The following is a 13,400-nucleotide window of genomic DNA, read 5'->3' as shown; positions in this document are numbered from 1 at the left end:
CACAACGAAGCACACAGCGTCTTCACGACATGGCGGCAGCGGCAACAACAAAACTACAGCGAGAATAAAGTTAGGTCTTCTTTCTTTGCGTGAACATTTGGGCGGTGTTATGCAAATCTTCCCACATAGTGAGGTAGAAATGTGTGGGCGTGTTAGAACGAGCCGTTTTAGGAGGGCGTGGTTGACTCTTTAACTTTTATAAAGAATATCTCTTTGGATTTGAGACTTTAGTCTTTGCAACTTTACAGATCTACATTATGCACCAAGAGCTTGTAACACTCCAAAGAGAAAGGAAAAATTGAAATCGCATCATATGACCCCTTTAATGAGTTTTGTTTCATTTAATGTGTCCTTGTTGAGGAAAAGCATTCAAGCATTCTTACTTGGAAAAAAAAAAAATCTTACTAACCCCAAACTTTTGAACAGTGATGTATCAGGACTAGTGAAAATGTTGAAGAAGCTAAAAAAAAATAATAATAACCATCAATTTTTAATTGTTTATGTTTGCATTTATATAATTTCCAACTGTTAGTGGCCATAGTGGACAAAAACGTTGATCCCACAGATTCAGGTCTTTTGTGCCTTTGCTGCAGTTTCATTCACAATCCCATTATGATATGACGCACAGTGTACCGTACCATGCAGTAGCTGGTAATGCCCTGCACTAATGCACAGTCTGTACTGCTGATCACAGCGGTGTGTAATATCTGGCCCCCATGAGACAGTATAGTAATATCTTTAGAGTGGCTTTGATATAGCACCACTGTGACTCTGACTGTCTCTGACAGAGAGAGGGCAAGGGCTGGGAAATGATGGGGGGTGCACTGTTGCTATGGAGACTGAGCCAGGGGCTGGCAGAGGGCTCACTGATTGATTTTGGTATTGTATCTGTGTGGCTTCTGGAACATTACCCATCCTGTCTCGCTGCAGTGCTGCTCAGTTGAGGGGGGCAGGCAGCAATGTAACTCTTGATAAATCCACAATAGCATTGCTTGGTAATTTATTTATTTTTATGTTGCATTATGAAATGGATCTCCCATACACATTAATGCATAGCAGAGAGGACAGGAGAGAGAATAACATTGTTAAAAGTGTGGGGGGAAAAAAGCAGACGAGAAAGACGGATGAAGGGCATAATGAAAGGAAGAACTTACGGTAACTACTCTCACTATCACTGGCATTAGAGGTGACATGCTCTGAAATCATAACAGAGGTGGAATGGATGATGAAAACCAAGAACAGGAGCACAAGATGATGCTTGAGGTGACTCAAAAATACCAGTCCTGAGTCTCACCATAGTGGAGAAATACTCACAACACTAAGGGACATAGTACATCTTCTGAGACCCCATGAAATGAGTTTTGTGGCTTTTAGTCCATATCTGGTAGTTTTGAGGTCATATGCAACTGTACTCTTAATAGTTGACAAAGTTAACAAGCACAGGTCACAGTAAAATAAATAATAATAAAAATAATTCCAAATAAGTTACATTTACATAATTTCACATTATTTGTTTAATTCTGCTTTCTAAAGACTGGTCAGAATTCATGAGATTAATCACAATTTTTTTCTACTATCAGCCATTGATTCATGTATCTCTTCATGTTGTACATCTAATAGTACTCTAACACAATGTTAATGTAATAGAACCTAAATATTTCCTCAGCTATTTTCATCTAGTTTTCCCTATTGTACACAATATTTTGTCTTTTTCAATGTATAAAGAGGTCTGTGGTATCAAATATGTTTTAAAATGAACGAACTAGCAGATTTACAGATTTAGAATGTTAAAGGGAATGTCCAAAAATGAAATTTCTGTTATCATTTATTTACTTGTTCCAAACCCATAATTTCATTCATTTTTGGAACACAAATGAAGGTATTTTTAATATTTTGTCCATTCTTTCAATGTCTATGCAACAACAATTTTAAGCTTCAAAAAGTTCATAAAGACACTGTGAAGGTAATCCAAATGAATCAAGCAGTTTAATCCAAGGATTTTGTAGAGACAGAATTGCTTCATATGATGAACAGAAAACAAAAAGAATAAAATAAAAGCCTAAATTAAATCTCTTCATCATATAAAGCAGGGATCTCAAACCCTCAAGAGAAAATAAAATATACAGGTACTGAATGAGAGGAGATTCCATAGAGCACAATGAGACAAAGTAAAAAACACGTTTCACCTCCACCATCAACAGCAGACGCAGAAAACTGTTTGTCTGGTACTGTATGAATTATGAGAGTGAGGAATGAGATATGTGAGAAAAAGAGAGATAGAGTGGAAGTCTGGTCCAGAGGTGACCGAGTGGGCATCTACATGGGAAACTTACTCTGGCCTTTGGATAGCATGTCATCTGGGTTGTCCTGTGGATCGGTCAGGAAGGGAGCAACAAGAGAGACAACAACCACAAGAGTACAAGGGTTACTGAGACACTCTAAGGCCTGGTCCAGCCACTGAACACAGCAGGCACCAAGCTGTCTCTGTCCACTGGTGTTGCTATAACTAAAGTAGGCTCTGATGTCTGCTGTGTCCAGTGGAGCAGTGCCCACCTCTGTCCTTATGACCTGCTGCCCTATTCTTGCCCAGCATTGCGCTGAAGTGCTGATTTCTGTACTTACGGTCCACATCGCTTGTTTCCTGCTCACTCGCCTCCTTGTTCTTGTAGAAAGGGAACTTGCGGGAAAACAGATTCTTTTTACGCTTGTCATTGAGGGACTGCTGAGGAAGAGAAGGAAGGGGAGGGCAAAAGAAAAGAAGGGAAGGGGAAGAGGGCCGTCTAATGTCCATATGGAAAAAAATAAAGGATGATTATTCTGCTCTCGACTTTGTGGACCTCTGACGGCTTAATCAAATCATAATGATACAATTTCTTTTTTATAGATGTTCACTCAATTAATGGAGGACGTCACAAAGTCAGAATTGTATATGAAATGCATGAAGAACTGAAGTGGACAAATAAAAGGATTTGAGTCATTGACTCAAAAAACAGCTAGCAGCAGGAAATCTCAAACACAAGAGAAGCAGACGGACAGATTTGCATGCAGAGGGTAAGAAGCATTGTGAGTGTGCCAGAAGCATGTGGAGGCCTATAACTGCTTTGGTTGTGGCTGCTTTTCTTATCAGCAGCAACATGCAACAAAACAAAAAGCAAGTTGGCCTGATTTCCTTTTCTTTCATTCAAGGGCAGGCAAATATAGTATGAAATACTTTGCTGTGAAAACAGCCTGTATGTAAAATTATTTAAGCATTACTATATGGCTCTTTTCCTCTGCAATGATGCAGCACCAGGACTACAGGTGCATTTCCATTCTTATGCAGTGATCAGTTATAAGCCTGGCTGGTTTACACTGCAGCACTATGGATTATCGGAGAGCGCTGAACGGTAGGTAAAAAGAGAAAAGTGTGAGGATGAAGGACAGGTGAGGTGTGGCATACAGAAGGACGAGCAGTCCGACATCAATGGCAAGCGTATTTATCCTTCGTTTTCCTATCATGCATGTTTTCTCAGGCTGTTAGATAATCTGGTGTTTTGATTTCTATGCCTCATAAATGAGTTATAGGTGTATAATAGTACTGTTATATGTGTTATATAACATATGACCATTTTATGGGCCTGCGACACTTGCAGCTACGCATGCTGTTAATTTAGACTGTACCATTCATATGGCAGACAGATTAGTATCAGAATATTACATTCCACTGAATGCACTAACTGAGCATTATTAATTGTGAGTTAATATCAAATGGTCAAACTTTCACAGAGGTAGGAACATTAGCAAATACTAATTTGTAAAGCAATTTGAAATGCATTTCAATGTCATTCTAGATACACAGTATAAGCAACATAAGAGCTTTGTTCCAATCCCTAGTGAGTTGCCAACATCATACTCCTGATGAAAAGGTCGTTCCATAAGGAAGGAAGGAAGCGAAGCATATTAAAATGCTGCTTTCTAGGATTCCACGTTTTGGACAAAATCTAAGGCAGCATGCCAATGTAATTAATCAAATGGTTGGGGTCAGTAGGATTTATTTATTATTTCTTTATTTATTAGTAAGGACCCATAAAATTATAATTTATAACGTTACTAAATATTTCTATTTTAAAAAATGCTATATTCATCAAAATATCCTGATAAGTGTCATAATATTTATTTAATATTTATTACAAATAAAGCAGCACATCTGTTTTCTACATTTATAATTAAAATAAATATTTCCTGAGCACCAAATCAGCGTGTTAGAATGATTTCTGAAGACTCATGTGACATTGAAGACTGGAGTAATGGCACAGGAATAAATTACATTTTAAAATAATTAAAACAGTTATTATAAATTGTAATAACAACAATTCACAATATTACTGTTTTTACTGTATTTTCAAAAACAGTAAAAATTAGGGATGCACCGATACCACTTTTTCCAGTACTTGCCCGATACCGATACTTTTATTGCATTTGTACATTTTTTAAATATTGGGTACAATTTGTATCAATTTTACTGGTAGTCCACTGTAGGAAGAATTTTTTGGGTATGATTTGTCACAGTTTACTTTATTTTGCTATCCTCACTTACATAAATGAACTATAGTGTCCTGCACCCACTAGTAAAAATATATCAAAAATTATATCTGGTCTCTGAATCATTTTTGGTTTCACTGTATATCCTTCGGTTATTTTCACACTTAATTATGCCCATTAAATGTACTTTACAAGTTTTTGTTACTTTCACCATTCATTGTTTTGCTCTATGTTACATCATCTTTAATTTAATAGCATTAGAGCTGCTCCATTGCAGCGGATCTGTACTGTAATCACGCGCTTTGCTGTAATAATGCAGGGAACCACTCGTACTTTCGCCAGAAAGTCGTGTATGCCTAAGGTTGAAAATAAATTATTTTTATAGTGAATGCCCCTATGAATGGTTTTATTTTTTTACGATTTAGTTTTAATCCAAATGATGCGTGCTAAGTGAGTGAACATCAAAGATCACACAACAGAAATGTGCGCGCGCGCTCTCACTCTCTCTCTCTCGGTCTCTCTCTCTCTCTCCCTACCGTTAAGTAACTTGTGCATTGTTTTACTTACTTGTCTTTGACATATCCGACCGAACTACAAACTTTCCAGTGATGTCTGTGAGAAAGATATATTCACTCGACAAGCTCGCGCATCTGCGCCGCCGCGCGCTCAATCCACTCAGCGTGCTTTGTTAATCAGCTCGCGCACATCAGCTATACAGGCGTTAATACTGAATGTTTAATATTATATTCATTGCATACATATACTTCGTAGTAGACATCCTTAACTCCTTTCTGCTGTCTGTTGTTCTGTTGTCGGTGTTTCTTTGTTTGAATATGGCACTTATCACATGCTGTGTGGTATCGGCATTTGGTATCGGGGCATTTTAACGAGTACGAGTATGAGTACAGGAGACCAGTATCGGGCCCGATACCGATACCAGTATCGGTATCGGTGCATCCCTAGTAAAAATCTAATCGACCACAAACTGTTGAACGGTAGTTTATGGTTTGCAGAGAAAGCAATCCCAGAACACATTGAAATGAACTCAAAACTTAATTCAAGTTGGAGGTCAAGTTGAGAAAAATGTTGTGTTAGAAAAAACCCTAACACAACTTAAAACCCAAATTTACTCAGCATTTTTGTGTGCATGACATGGGGGCTGTCAATGCAAAGTGTTGCAAATCAGTTACTTACGAGGCTCCAAATCAGTCAGGATGTGGTCTTAAAAGACATGTAGGCAGTAGACAGCAAAGCAACTCACTTGGTTTTGGAACAGAGTATTGTTCAAATCTATGTAGGTATGCATGTAAGAAAAGGTTCACTCACCCCTTTTTCTCGCGATTTGGAGTTGAACTTAACTGTCTTTAACCTTGCTCTCTCCTTCTTCTCCACTCTTGAGAGAAAACATAAGGATCTCGTATTACAATAGCTGTTATTCACAATTAATCAGTTACGCTGCATTTAAAGCTCCTTCATCGGAAAACATCTCTAAGACATGCACTTGACGCTACTGAGAGTAACCTATCAGCTAAGCATACACGATGACAAACTCAGGTCCGGTCAAAAAATTCTGGAAGACTTTGGTGGAATGGTGCTGGGTGACCTATTTATACTATTTAATGCAAACACAAATGTCAGCATGCCCTACATCCAAGTAAACCTACCAGCCTAAATGTATCTGCAAATAATAATAATTATATTTGTAATTTTATAAGCTTCAATCTTTCACCTTCTCTTGCTGGGAATTACGCCCATTTCCTCCACCTCTCCTTGAGGAGTGACTTGCCGTGCCTGCCACCACTCATCATCTGAAGCATTCACCACGTGCAGTATGTCCCCGAATTTGAAGTTCAGGCCCTGGCTGGGCAGCCCAGAATCCTTAGTTTTATCATAATCAAACAGTGCCCTGCAGAAAACAGTCAAAGTAAGACCAAAGCTAAAACACAGACTAGATACTTGCTCCTTTAGCTGAGAGCATATGGTAAAGTCTGAACAGAAGCTTTAAAAATGGCTAAACCATTTCAAAAGATGTGTGTAAACTGCAAATATAAGATCTCTTATTCCAAATGAGCAATTTAGTAAAAAAAAAAAAAAGCATTTAAAGTTGCCATGAAATGGAAATTGTAATTGTCTATTCTTCTCTACAGTGACATATATCCATGTGAAACAAGAAAAAACAAGTAAAAATGTAGGACTTGATTTCGTCCATCAGGAATTGACTGGGCAGTTGGATCGTTGTTGTTAGCTAATTGCTGTGATCTCATGTGAGTGACGGGTTGCTGGAGGGAGGTTTTTTTGCCCAGCCCTTACGCCGGTGCACAGATAATCAGAAAAGAGATGTCATTGCGAGGGTGAGGGGAAGTTAATAGTTTTGATTAAATATTACAAGGGAACATGAATAATAAAAATTACAAATAATAATAGTCAGTTCATTGTAAATTATTTGTAATAAACACTAAAAATATTCCATAAAAAATAAGAATTGTCAGTTTTGATTTCATAGTGACTTTATATGCAGTTTTCCAGTTCCTTCCTTGTAGATATTTGTCTTGTACCTGACGTATAGTGATCTCTTCTGACTGGTCCTCAGGGACCCTGAGCCTGAGCTGATGCTGTTATTCATCATCTGCTCTCTTAGGTCATGGATCTTGGCTTCAAATCGGCTGTACTCTGAAACACAAGGCCACAAATATCACTACTGCACATTTCCCAGAATGCTGCTGTTGAATGCCCTCATAAAACATTGTGTGTATGAGGGAATAAAAGACTCATGTAAAAAGAGTGTGGCTGAATATTTGTGCATAAAAAACCAATGTTATCAATAAAACACATTATCAAAGTTATACAAATATTCACACAAATAGCTTTGTCATGATACTAAGTAGCAATTGGACACCAACTTGTGCCCTATCATGGAAGTCTTCTTTTTGAATCTTTTCTAAAATGTTCACAGGATGTCGATGCCGCAGAAATGTAAATGATGCAGAACAACCATTGACTCTAAGAAGAAATTCAAACTGTCAGAATCAATACTTTAAAAATGTGACTCTATTGCTGTTAAAAGCAAATCTTATTTTTTTAAACATTTTATCAAGGGGAGTGAAAGACAAAGCATCAGAAATGTACCACCATTGTTAAGAGTATAATAATGGTCTGTAGGACAGTTTGACAGTCAGACCTGGATGACTAAATATCCAAATCAAATTTTTATGAGTTCTATTTAAGACCCGACTTAGCACAAAGGAGTCAATAGAAACCTATAAAACTGGAGTATTGGCTTATTAGCTTTTTACTTCTCGCAATAACACAGCTAAGAGACTCCTGCTGATCACTGATTGCTTTCTGGTTTGTTTTTAATGAGTGGCACTGTTTTTTACACTTTACTTTTGTGAGCAAGACTCACCCTCTGGTCTGTACTGGGCAACGATGGTGACTGCTTGTCCGGCGTTCTTCAGGGCTGCCGCAGCCTGTTCATGAGTGGCACTGCGTAGGTCTATTCCATTCACCTAAGAAAGGTACAGACATTTTTATATCAATAGGATAAGCAGTATGATAGTGGTCTTGCACACTGTTTAGCACTGAGCTCAGTATGTCTGCTGAATACTGTAAGAAATACTCCTGATTAGATGTTCATCTTCAGTGTGGCAGGGCAAGGATTCAGTCCCCACTGAAATACTCACAGACACCAAACGGTCTCCTTTCTTCAATGCTCCACAGAGGTCTGCAGGACCTCCGGCTAGGATGAAGGAAATAAATATGCCCTCTCCGTCCTCTCCACCCACTATGTTGAAGCCAAGCCCTGTAGAGCCTCGATGCAGCACCACCTTCCTGGGTTCCCTGCATAAGCAAAACATAAAAACATATGTCCTTGTTTCCACATTAAACAACTAAACTTACAGACTCACAGCATCATACACAAACTGTTAATTTTGTCCAAAACAAACAGGTTGCAAAATCATTACATTGTCCTAAATCAAGAATATATGCTGTGTTCTCTGTATTGTACATGTCATACAGCAACATTCTATATGAGTTAGACATACTAGTTTGTAAGATCACATTTAATGTCAAGGCCACCTGTGAAAAAGTAGTCTCTTATGCTCACCAAGGCTGCTTTAATTGATCAAAATACAGTAAAAACAGTAATACTGTGAAATATTATTACAATCTAAAATAAAAATTTTCTATGTTAATATATTTAATATGCTATAATAATATATGAGCATCATATTTCTGTTTTCAGGTGCCTTGAACACCTTACTTCTGCACGCCCACTTCTGAAAGTGCATTACTGAATATGTGATTTTCAAACTGAGGGGCAAATTGAAATTATTTTTGAAATGCCACAAATGAACATTCCTTTAAGAGTGCAAGGTCAGTGTATATAACTGGCCTCTTGGAGGCACTGCTGCTCTAGTTCTACTACACACAGCCACAAAACAACCCTGTGGCTAACTTATAATACTGATACTAGGGTGACCATATTTTAGTTTTCAAAAAAGAGGAACTCAAAATATGTAATTTCCATACCCAAAATACATATTTTAGTCACCATTTTGCAGATTGATCATAAACATACCACAGTTTTATCATAGGTAGAATGCAAAATGTTTCAATAAGCATTTCAGTCAAATGTAATGTATGCAATATTTCAAACCTATGCAAGAAAATCAACCCGCCGCAACAGTGTAAAATCAGCCCAATTCCGTGGAAAAAATGCAGATTTGGCAACCCTGCATCCAACACGAGCTGCATCCAAAGCGATTTACTCCACATATTGATAGCGGCTTCCTGATGCGCGAAAATTATATTCAATATTAGAATGCGGGAGCAGGCGGTAATGGTCAGAAATTGGGAGCGGGATTAAGAAAACAGACCCCCACAGAGCTTTAATACAAAAATGCACAAAATGAATGGCGATTATAGAAAGCAAAAGCCGAATCCCGTACATTTTGGGCGATTTAATTAGAAATCCCGGCCGGACGCATTTTTTTAGGTCCAATTAGTCACCATTTTGCAGATTGATCATAAACATACCACAGTTTTATCATAGGTAGAATGCAAAATGTTTCAATAAGCATTTCAGTCAAATGTAATGTATGCAATATTTCAAACCTATGCAAGAAAATCAACCCGCCGCAACAGTGTAAAATCAGCCCAATTCCGTGGAAAAAATGCAGATTTGGCAACCCTGCATCCAACACGAGCTGCATCCAAAGCGATTTACTCCACATATTGATAGCGGCTTCCTGATGCGCGAAAATTATATTCAATATTAGAATGCGGGAGCAGGCGGTAATGGTCAGAAATTGGGAGCGGGATTAAGAAAACAGACCCCCACAGAGCTTTAATACAAAAATGCACAAAATGAATGGCGATTATAGAAAGCAAAAGCCGAATCCCGTACATTTTGGGCGATTTAATTAGAAATCCCGGCCGGACGCATTTTTTTAGGTCCAAAAAGAGGACATGTCCGGGGAAAAGAGGACGTATGGTCACCCTAACTGATACTGTAAAATCAAACACCATTTTATCACATCATCTCTTGCCTATTAAATAGAGCATTGCTATAAAAAACAACAATGAACACAATGACATCTAGAAGGGGCCACATGCTCCTTTCAGACTGTACTGTATGTTTGATTGTTGTGCTAAACTTCTCCTGTGGACCTAAATGGTCAGATTAATAGAACCGTTTGTTCTGCTGGATTATGACAATCTTGTTTATTCATTTTCTGGCAAGCTGGCTAAGAGGCTTGATGATGCACAGCGGTTTTTATGAAAATCACATGGATGGGCTAAATTTGGAGCTTATCAAATTGCTAAATCGGCAATGATGTGTCGTTTTGGGTCAGAATTGTGTCTAAAAGTTTGGTGTTACATCTGGATAAATGGCATAACCTCACCCCTTTTTTGCAACCAGTTGGATTTTTTTATTGTGCTCTCTTAAAGTGGGCCAATTCTAAAATTAAAATAGATTTAACCTTGTAAAATCATCACATATGTTTCTCAGATGTGGATAACATGCTGAAAGGGGAACTGCCATCTGCCCTCACAATTGACAACTCCCTCAGTGAGGCATTGCAGCTTGGGCTAGCTGACCTGAGTAAAAGTAATAAGCAATTCGATACTCCAGTGAACTATATCAAAAAAAGTTCAGAGAGCATCTCATCAACTAAACAGGTCATGATAGCATCCTGAACATCACATGTGGGCATCAGAGCACTGACTTGCTCTGGCATCGCATTATAAAAATAATCATGAACAGCTTGAAGCTCCCCTTTTGTTGAACTCAAACAATAAGCTTATAACTACAAGATTAATCTGGTATTCAACTGATGATACTAAGTGTACCACAAAATAATAGCAGAAATAATTATGTTGAGTTGCACAAAATAATATACAGCACCATCAATGTAGTCTGAAAAAAAAGAATATTATGAGCCACTCCTTTTAATGAATCACTGAAAAAGACTCAAACTACTCTTTCATCAAAGATCTGAATTAAATCAGGAAATCTGTATCAATACCCAGCCCTTGTAAGGACCATGATTAGTTTTGTTTATTTAAACAGTAAAAGAGTAAAACGTTGATCCATACAGACAGACAGCATTGCATCGTTTCTCACTGCATTGTGCCAAAAAATCTTGAGTATGAGCGCCATCGTAGATTTATGTAGACAATTTTTGACAATACCTGGTTACATCATCATCCCCCACCGTGGTTTTAGGGGTCGGGGAGTAGAGTCCAGAATGCACTGGAGGCAGCGGCTGGCTCAGATAGCTTGAAGGGCTGATATGGTTTTCCATGTGTTGCGAATAGGCTGAGAAAGAGGAAAACAGGCACAAACATTAAAACAGGTCATAGAAACAAGTCTCAAACATCTTGATCTGCATTACCTAAAAGCTTGCAACAAAGAGATCCAAGATCTCTTTTTACCCAATCCTCCAGAAATGCACAATTATATGCTATTCAGTTTGCATCCCTATGAGAAACAGACACACGCTGACAGTAAATGATACCCTGGGCTGAGCTTAGCACCTGGGCCACTACTGCAGCTCCACTTACAAAGATATCCATGTGGGGGAAAGAGACCTGGGGGTCAGTGTGAAACTGAGCCTAAACCATCCTTATTTTACCCGTCTTTGTCTCTCTGTAAAGGTCTCATTTGAAGCAGACAGTTAGCTGAGCTCATGACAAAAGGCCTGGGTATAGGTAGTCTCTCGTAGCCAGACCTTCAGACTAACGGCAGAAGGTCTGGGAACCTTGGCCGGTTTGAATGGCAAGGACCACCCAAGAGGCCATATGACTGACATATAGAGCAACCAATCACGTTTCGTTTTGTGCCACGTCATGTTTAGGGGCATGGAAATGTCCCCACAATAACAGACCGGTGTGTAAAACTCTTGGACATATTTTAAAGATTCTATGCCACAAACTTTAAATATTTCACATACTTTTGAAAACACAGCGTTTAGTCGATCCTGATAAGCGCTCATTATCACAGTTGTAAACACGACGGCTTTCTTCTAACATGAGGGGGTTTGGCGTCACGGCATCTTTGTTTCCAGGCAGAACGTTAAAGAACGCGACACGCACGTCTCCCGGAAATCCTGTATATTCAACCAATCCGATGACGACATCAAAACTCCTGAAGTGTTTCCAATTTTGTGTGCCGTATGCATGAGACGTTCAGCCAACGGTCCGTGGGTGTGATGTCTGAGGCTGAGACTAGGGTATAAGTGGATCATCATATGAGCTCTGTTGACTGGAAGTATGATCCGTACTTGCATAATCACAAAATGATGGTAAAATGGGGAAAATAGATAGTATAAGTATTGAATGATTTTCTCAACTATCCCAAAGAGCTTTTTTTTTTTAAACATTCCCTTTATTGCTTTTTGAAAAGAGAGGGAACAAAACAAAACACACACACACACACAAAAAAAAAGACACACCAAAAACCAAATTACATGTATACAACATTAAAAGAACATCACATCTTACATAACAATTTTAACACCATTCCCCGTTTCTTCCTTTAAAAAAAAGGGTGGGTGGGGTTTGTGACATTGGTTTGTCACAAATGTTTCAAAGTACCTTTGTTTCTGATTGACTACATCTTAGATGGAAACAATACCTGGTCACTTTCAAAGCAATCTATAAAGTATCTCAAAGTGTTACAGAACTTATAAGCTTTTACCCTTTTATAGAAAACCTAATTCTTTCTAACTGAAGATACTGCATAACCTCTCTTTATTTATGTTTTATTTTATTTTATTTATGGGTTATGTTTCCAATTAAGAAGAATCAGTCTTCGTGCAAGAAGCATCACAAATGTAATCACAGAATAATGACTCTTTGGTATTGTAATATTATCATCTTCAACCCCAAAAAGAGCTAGTACCGGGTCTAGGTCCCAAAGAGCTTTTATGTCTGTGTCAGTATTTGCCATCTGCAGTTTCTGTTGTAATGTCACCAGTGTGGAATGCATGCTTAAATGTGATAAATGTTGCAATGGTGAGATGGTGAAACAAAGCTCTTATCTTCCTTATAGTGTCCACTTCATGAAACACTGTAGGGGTCTGTGCGGGACTATTTTTTTAGTCCCGCTCCCGCAAGGTTATATTCCACACCCACCCGCTCCCGCTATATATTCAGTCTTTGTTCACCCGCTGTCCGCTTAGAATAATTGTCTTCTTGACCCGACCGTTCCCGCTAAATTTAGATCTCGTTTCCAGAATCTCACATTAAAATTTCTGCTACTGAAAGAAAGATAGGCTAACAAATAAAAGTGTAGTCTGCACAAAATTGTATGTTATTTTATTCGTCTTGTCAAGAGTCTTGAATTTATTGACTTTGACTTGAATTTATATGAA

At 38.3% G+C, this 13,400-nt stretch overlaps 1 protein-coding gene across 12 annotated transcripts in view; it reads right to left on the bottom strand.

The window, feature by feature from the left end:
* Positions 1-13,400, bottom strand: part of LOC107728401 (discs large homolog 1-like protein) — a 126,480-nt gene that overhangs the window by 6,334 nt on the left and 106,746 nt on the right. For 10 of the 12 annotated variants that reach the window (XR_001638469.1, XM_016538543.1, XM_016538544.1 and 7 more), the window contains 8 exons: positions 11,218-11,344; positions 8,202-8,358; positions 7,925-8,027; positions 7,077-7,191; positions 6,251-6,427; positions 5,848-5,914; positions 2,334-2,367; positions 1,155-1,196 (listed from right to left, as the gene is read on the bottom strand). Coding sequence is in view for 11 of the 12 variants with exons in the window: in XM_016538543.1 (XP_016394029.1) it covers positions 1,155-1,196; positions 2,334-2,367; positions 5,848-5,914; positions 6,251-6,427; positions 7,077-7,191; positions 7,925-8,027; positions 8,202-8,358; positions 11,218-11,344 (822 nt within the window). In the remaining variant the exon portion in view is untranslated. The remainder of the gene's footprint in view (positions 1-1,154; positions 1,197-2,333; positions 2,368-5,847; positions 5,915-6,250; positions 6,428-7,076; positions 7,192-7,924; positions 8,028-8,201; positions 8,359-11,217; positions 11,345-13,400) is intronic. The other 2 variants (XM_016538545.1, XM_016538548.1) reach the window with 1 other exon arrangement.

The sequence above is a fragment of the Sinocyclocheilus rhinocerous genome, unplaced genomic scaffold (genome assembly GCF_001515625.1).
Source record: "Sinocyclocheilus rhinocerous isolate Xijiao unplaced genomic scaffold, SAMN03320098_v1.1 scaffold2382, whole genome shotgun sequence".
Lineage (NCBI taxonomy): Eukaryota > Metazoa > Chordata > Actinopteri > Cypriniformes > Cyprinidae > Sinocyclocheilus > Sinocyclocheilus rhinocerous.
This window is presented reverse-complemented; position numbering and strand designations above follow the sequence as displayed.